At 46.4% G+C, this 7,537-nt stretch overlaps 1 protein-coding gene across 1 annotated transcript; it reads right to left on the reverse strand.

Moving 5' to 3' along the window:
* Window positions 1-240: 240 nt before the first annotated feature.
* LOC123443474 (uncharacterized isomerase BH0283-like) lies at window positions 241-2,413 on the reverse strand. The gene is made up of 6 exons (XM_045119850.1): window positions 2,121-2,413; window positions 1,821-2,039; window positions 1,442-1,735; window positions 780-941; window positions 613-696; window positions 241-474 (listed from the first exon to the last, which is right to left on the reverse strand). Exons 1-6 carry the CDS (start codon window positions 2,148-2,150, stop codon window positions 367-369), a joined length of 897 nt encoding a protein of 298 aa, XP_044975785.1. The 5' UTR covers window positions 2,151-2,413; the 3' UTR covers window positions 241-366.
* Between the last annotated feature and the right edge of the window lie 5,124 nt (window positions 2,414-7,537).

Raw genomic sequence — 7,537 nt, forward strand, 5'->3', positions numbered from 1 at the left:
CCGAATACTTCATTATTTTTAAAGAATCGGTTAGAAATGGCTTTATCGAGCCTTGATTCTCAAAAATGCAGTTAATGTCACCCATCCAGGTTTCGCGTGTCACGGCCTAATGAATATATTTTTCATGAAAATAAACTTGCAACCTAAAATTCTTAATCGCAACTCACTCCAAGCTATATTGTTACAGTTGGATTCGAGCACTTGCTACCATGCAGCTCCACCTTGTTTTGCCTGACATTGTTCAGATAATCCATTTTATTCCATAAACTGGTGCATCGATTGTTAGACCAGCGCATAGCAGCAAATATATTTATTTCTACAAAGTCTTCTTTAATAGGGCAAGTCCGTGAAGTGTCAATATGCTAGCTAGGCGAAGAGTGTCCCAGCCATGACAGTAACAGCTTCGCCCTGAATCCGCACTCGCCGATTCTCAACATCCAGCTCCAGGTATAGTGTCCCGCTCCTTGGAGATACCTGACGATGAGATGAACAGAAAAAAAAAATGAAAATTGACACGATAGTTTGGTTGATTGAGCGCTAACTTTAGCATTTCCTTTTTCAGAAAAAAAAAGGAATCACTGTAGTAAATGATAGTTCACTCAGCAACATTACCTGAAACGCTACCAGTTTTTGTTTCCCCAGCTTTCCACCCCAATAGGGTGCCAAAACACAGTGTGCACTGCCACATACCGGATCCTACAGAAATATTGGGAACGGGTTACGCGGTACCCGTCAACGAGCAAGTTAAACGAGCTTCACTATTTATATGTATTCATTACCTCATCAATCCCAAATTTTGGGCAGAAAAAACGTGTGAAGAAGTCATAGCCCGATCCAGCAGGCGCCGGTGCTGTAACAATCACGCCTCTGCCGGCACACTTTCTAATTTCTTCGATGTTTGGAAGGACGTCGGCAACCTCTTTTCCTGATGAAAGTTCAACCTGGAAGCCATGCGAGATTCTTTTGGTGAGTCAGACTCAGACCAGTAATCCATGTTTCTTATTTGTCACTTTAGTTCTGTACCTTTAACTAAGTTGCATGCAGTTTACAGTTAATTTGAGCATTCTTATATCATGCCGATGGAGAGCCAGATGATTTTTATTGAACAATGTTTCTGTGATAAACTGATAAGTGCTGCTTAAGTGAGCAATAGTTCATCAGCCACCAAGAAAGAGTTGTTCATCCTAGTATAATTGTTATACTCACTCCATAGTAAAGTTGTACTAAAACAGTGACAATTAATATGGTTCGAAGATAATAGTAGCACCAACACAATTCTTTACCTCAATTTGTTTCTGAGTTAGAAATACTCCGAAATATAGGTCGTTGGAGTAGCTGAATTACAGTTGCTTCAACGACATATATTTCGAGTAGTAATTTTTTAAATCATGGTTATGCACGCAAAAAAAAAAAAAACAACGCGTGAGGTAAGAGACAATACAATGAAGTCGTTGGTGGTCACTGATTTATGAACACTGACGGCGGACGCGCCGTTGAGCATCTCCGGGATGGACGGCAGCTCGTCGGCGGGATCGCAACCCACATAGTCAATCATGGGGAAGTCCAGCTCAATGAACAGCTTCTCCTGCTCCTCCTCAGTCTCTGGTGCAGGAACCTTCTTGGCGGTCAGGACGCCGGACTTGGTGGCGAACTCGACCACGCCATGGCTCTCCGCGAGGACGGACGTGAAGAGGAAGTGGGCGGTGGCCAGCGTCGCGTGCCCGCAGAGCGCGACCTGAGAACGACGGCGCATATGGATCAGTTGCGAGGAACGACGCTGATTCAGCGGGTGTCTGTCAGGCGGGAAGCTAGGCGGCGACCTCCGTGACGGGGCTGAACCAGCGGAGGTGGAACCGCGGCGTGGCGGCGTCGGCCGCGCGGGACGAGTCACGCGAAAAAAAGGCCGTCTGGGAGAGGTTGAACTCGACGGCGACGGACTGCATCCACCGTCCGTCCCCCGCGGGGGCGGCCGCGTCGTCCACCAGGAAGCATACCGCGGCCGGGTTGCCCTTGAACGGCTGGGCCGTGAAGGCATCCACCTGCGACGAGACCACACATGAAGATCAGTTCCCATTCGAGCCAAGAAGAGGAAATGAAGGAGAGGAGAAGAGATCACTGACCACGACATACTGGATTCCTTTCTTGGACATGGCCGCTAAAGAGCAGAGCAGCTCCAAATCTGTCTGTGCCTGCTACTGCTAGTGATCTATCGGTACGGATGCGCACGGGAGCACGTTCTCGTAGGACAGTAAGTACTAGTGCTAGTCAAATCAGCTGCTGATGATAATGGGAGTTGGTGCAGCAATAGTCATCAGTGACGATATGGAACTTGCAGGCCTCCTTCCTCGCGAAACTAATTTACCCTGCTGGCCCAGGCAGGCATTTTGAGTCGCTGCCTGGTGTAGTCCTCTTGTGTCGAGGCCACTGATAGGACTGCCACTCCAACTGATCAAGACCCGGCCTGCCCCACGGCTCGGCCCATTCGACAACGACGGACCAACAGCAGGGTCCACGGGGCAGAGTGTTTGCATTTTATGAAGAGGAGCAAAGCAAATCAAAGCAAAGACAAACAATTATTGTGCTTTAAAACTGGATATGATGAAGGCCTATGACAGACTGAAGTAGCCACATCTAAGGGTCATGATGGAAGGCTAAGTTTTGCAAATCCATGGATTAACATAGTTATGCAAGTGATACAATCTGTCTATTTTTCAGTTATGTTCAATGGAAAGAAATTGAAACAATTCTTTCCAACACGAGGTATCCGACAGGCAGATCGCATCTCCCTTTATCTTTTCTTAATTGCAACAGAGGGCCTCTCGTGCCTCTTAAAAACTGGTTTTCAGTCGTCTGTTCTTGAAGGAATCAAGGTGGCGCCGACAGCTCCAACTGTCAACCATCTCCTCTTTGCTGATGATAGCCTGTTGCTTTTCAAGTCATGTATGGAGGGAGCTACAAGGGTATCAAACCTATTGGAGTTATACTGTAATGCATTGGGCCATCGAATTAATCACATGAAATCTTCGATTTTCTTCAGCAAGGGGTGCCCTCAGAATATGAGGGAGCCTATCAAGGGTATTTTGGCTGTGAACAACGAGTCCCTTAGTGATAGATATCTGGGTCTGCCCACAGATGTTGGCCAGTTAAAAATGGGCACTTTCAAGTACCTACGAGACAGGGTGTGGGAGAAAGTCAGGGGATGGATGCAAAACTTCTTTTAGTCGCTCGTAAAGAGGTTCTTATCGAGTTGGTTGCCCAATCTATTCCAGTATACTCTATGCCGTGTTTCAGGTTACCTCGTCGCCTATGTGACAATATCACATCAATTATCACACAATTTTGGTGGGGGAGTAAGCAGGGGAAGAGGAAACCAGCCTGGGTCTCTTGGGATGTGTTGACAAATCCAAAATAACTTGGTGGAATGTGTTTTAGGGACATGAAGATCTTCAACTTGGCACTGTTAGCACGTCAAGCCTGGAGAGTCCTCGTTGAACCAAGTTCTCTTAGTGCAAGGATTTTGAAAGCAACCTACTTTCCAAACACAACTTTCCTTGAAGCGGAGCTGGGTAATCATCCTTCTCAGATTTGGAGATCGGTGGTGGACAGTAGGGAGATAAATGCAACAAGGGGTGATCAATAGAATTGGAACGGGAAGCTCGACCAAGATCTAGGAATCTAACTGGCTTCCAAGGATGGGGCCGAAGCGCCCGATCACATCCCTCACAGCCAACCCACCACAACTAGTCTCGGAGCTCATTGATCATACTTCAGCTTCGTGGTGGGAAGGTCGGGTTCGGGCGACCTTTATTCCGTTTGATGTAGACGTTATCCTCTCAATCCCACTCTGTACCCAGGCGGTTGAGGATTTTTGGGCTTGGTGAGAAGAGAGGACGGGCAGGTTCATTGTCCGCTCCGCATATCGCATGGTCATGAACAACACAAAGCATCGGGGAGATGAAAATGAAGGAGCATCGGATCTAGGCACCAATAGTACTGGATGGTTTGACCTATGGAAAACTAAGGTACCTTCGAAGCTCAGAGTGTTCTTGTGGTGACTGGCTAGATATTCAATGGCAACGACGGATCTGCTAAATCACCGCAACATGTCCACAAATCATCTATGCGCGCTATGTGGCCGTGAGGACTCCTGGAGGCATGCTCTTTTGGACTGCACCATGTAAAGGTGCATCTCGGCTTTGTCTGATGAAGTTTTGGTGGAGCATTTGTGTGTCAACACTGGTCATAATGCCAAGAATTGGCTTCTTTCGATGCATGAGGGATTGTCATAGGAGCATTACACCCTCATGATGGTAACCTTATGAACTATATGGAGAGTACGACGAAAGGCAATCTATGAGGACATATTTCAGAGCCCGCAGTCCACTAACCAATTTATCAAACCTTATATTTCTGAACTCCAAGCTTTGGATGGACATCAGAGCGGTCAGGTGAGACAAACGATACCCCGACCTGCTGGTTGGATACCACCGCTGGATGATCATTTCTAGATCAATGTGGACGCTGCGGTGGCCCAAAACTTAGGTCGCGGTGTTGCTGCAGCGATTTGTCGTGGGAAAGATGGATCTTTTCAGGGGGCATCGGTTGTATTCTTCAAGGGGATTAGCGACCCACAAACTCTCGAAGCTCTAGCAGTCCCGGAGGCTTTAGCACTAGATGAAGATCTAAATTGTGAGAAGATCCACGTTGCATGTGATTGCAAGGTCATTACCGATGATATGAAGCTCAAGAATCCGGCAAGATATGGAGAAAATCTACATGAAGTCATAGGCTGGAGTGTTTCGTTTCCTTCTTGTAGTTTTGCTCATGAGTTTAGAAACTCGAATTTCGAGGCTCACAACTTAGTGAAGCATGTCCTTAGACTAGGGGTTGGCCACTGAGGGAGTCCGGTGTTGGAAATATGCCCTAGAGGCAATAATAAATTGGTTATTATTATATTTCCTTGTTCATAAAAATCGTTTATTATCCATGCTAGAATTGTACTGATTAGAAACTCAAATGCATGTGTCGATACATAGACAACACGCTGTCCCTAGTGAGCCTCTAGTTGACTAGCTCATTGATCAAAGATGGTCAAGGTTTCCTGGCCATATGCAAGTGTTGTCACTTGATAACGGGATCACATCATTGGGAGAATGATGTGATGGACAAGACCCAAACTATAAACATAGCATATGATTGTGTCAGTGTATTGCTATTGTTTTCTGCATGTCAATGTATATGTTCCTATGACCATGAAATCATGCAACTCCCGAACACCGGAGGAACACCTTGTGTGTATCAAACGTCACAACGTAACTCGACGACTATAAAGGTGCTCTACAGGTATCTCCAAAGGTGTCTGTTGGGTTGGCATGGATCAAGACTGGGATTTGTCACTCCGTGTCACGGAGAGGTATCTCGGGGCCCACTTGGTAATACAACATCACAACAAGCCTTGCAAGCAATGTGACTAAGGAGTTAGTCACGGGATCTTGTCTTATGGAACAAGTAAAGAGACTTGCCGGTAACGAGATTGAACTAGGTATGGAGATACCGACGATCAAATCTCGGGCAAGTAACATACCGAAGGACAAAGGGAACATCATACGGGATTAACTGAATACTTGACATAGAGGTTGAACTGATAGAGATCTTCGTAGAATATGTGGGAGCGGGAGCCAATATGGACATCCAGGTCCAGCTATTGGTTATTGACCGGAGAGTGTCTCAGGTCATGTCTGCATAGTTCTCGAACTCGCAGGGTCTGCACACTTAAGGTTCGGTGACATTTCGGTATAGTTGAGTTATATGTGTTGGTGACCAAAGTTTTGTTTGGAGTCCGGGATGACATCCCGAACATCACGAGGAGTTTCGAAATGGTCGGGAAACGAAGATTGATATATAGGAAGTTGGTATTTGGATTCCGGAAGGTTTTCGGGCATTGTCGGCAGTGTACCAGGAATGACGAATGGGTTCCGAGGGGCCACTGGGTGGGCCCACCACGCCCCAAGGGGTCCACATAGGTTTATTGGATGCGCAATAAGGCATAGTGGGCTGACAAAGTCATCCAAGGAAAGCCCATGAGGAAAAAATGGAAAATCCAAAAGAGGTGGGAAATTTAGGAAGGAGGCCTAATCCAATTGGGATTGGAGGAGGACTCCTCCCTCCTCCAGTTCGGCTGGCCCACGGGAGCCTCCCTTGTGGCACAAGTCTGCCTCCTCCATCCTCCTATATATACTAGAGGTTTAGGGATTTTTGAGACACAACTTTGCCACGTGCAACCCTAAACCTCTACTTCGTAGTTCTTCCTCTAGATCGGGATTTCTGCAGTGCTTAGGCGAAGCGCTGCAGGAATAGATCACCACCACCATCGGAGCGCCGTCACGCTGCCGGGGAACTCATATACATCCCCGTATCTCTTGCTGGATCAGGAAAGCGGAGATCGTCATCGAGCTGTACGTGTGCGGAATGCGGAGGTGCCGTCCGTTCTGCACTTGATCGGGACGGATCGTGGGACGGTTCGTGGGATGGATCGTGGGACGGTTCGTGGGACGGATCGTGAAGACGCACCACTACATCGACCGCGTTTATTAACGCTTCCGCTTAGCGATCTACAAGGGTATGTGGATCCGATCTCCCTCTCGTAGATGATCATCACCATGATAGGTCTTCGTGTGCGTAGGATTTTTTTTGTTTCCCATGCTAGGGTCCCCAACAGTGGCATCATGAGCTAGGTTCATGCGTAGATGATATCTCGAGTAGAACATAAAAGAGTTTGTGGGCGTTGATGTTCGATTTGCTTCCCACCTTAGTATTTTATCGATTCGGCGGTATTGTTGGATTGAAGCGGCCCGGACCAACCTTACTCGTACGCTTACAAGAGACCGGTTTCATCGACTAACATGCTACTTGTTGCATAAAGATGACTGGGGGGTGTCTGTTTCTTCAACTTTAGTTGAATCGGATTTGAGCGAGGTTGTCCTTGGAGAAGGTTAAATAGAAATTTGCATATCACCGTTGTGGCTTTGCGTAAGTAAGATGTGATCATACTAGATACCCATAGCAGCCACGTAAAACATGCAACAACAAATTAGAGGAAGTCTAACTTGTTTTTGCAGGGTATGCATGTGATGTGATATTGCCAAAGACATGATATGATATATTGGATGTATGAGATGATCATGATGTAGTAGTTAAATATCGAGTACGACAACCGGCAGGATCCATATGGTTGTCTTTAAACTAACATTTGTGCTTGCAGATGCGTTTACTATGGTGCTAGGTAGTAGCTTTAGTAGTAATAACATAGATAGTACAACAACCTCGATGGCGGCATAATGATGGAGATCATGATGATGGAGATCATGACTATGAAGATCATTCTGGTGCTTTGGTGATGGAGATCAAGAAGCACAAGATCATGGCCGTATCATGTCACTTATGATTTGCATGTGATGTTAATCCTTTTATGCACCTTATTTTGCTTAGAATGATGCTAATATTATAAGGTGATCCCTCACTAAAATTTCAAGATAAA

Source organism: Hordeum vulgare, chromosome 3H (assembly GCF_904849725.1).
Source record: "Hordeum vulgare subsp. vulgare chromosome 3H, MorexV3_pseudomolecules_assembly, whole genome shotgun sequence".
Classification (NCBI taxonomy): domain Eukaryota; kingdom Viridiplantae; phylum Streptophyta; class Magnoliopsida; order Poales; family Poaceae; genus Hordeum; species Hordeum vulgare.

What these genes read in the sequence shown, in the direction of transcription:
- LOC123443474 (XM_045119850.1), bottom strand. Translation starts at nt 2,150, where the DNA reads ATGTCCAAGAAAGGAATCCAGTATGTCGTG. An exon ending in TGACCACCAACGACTTCATT is followed by an intron (nt 942 to 1,441) that starts GTATTGTCTCTT and finishes CATGGCTTCCAG; the next exon opens with GTTGAACTTTCATCAGGAAA. An exon ending in CAAAATTTGGGATTGATGAG is followed by an intron (nt 697 to 779) that starts GTAATGAATACA and finishes ATATTTCTGTAG; the next exon opens with GATCCGGTATGTGGCAGTGC.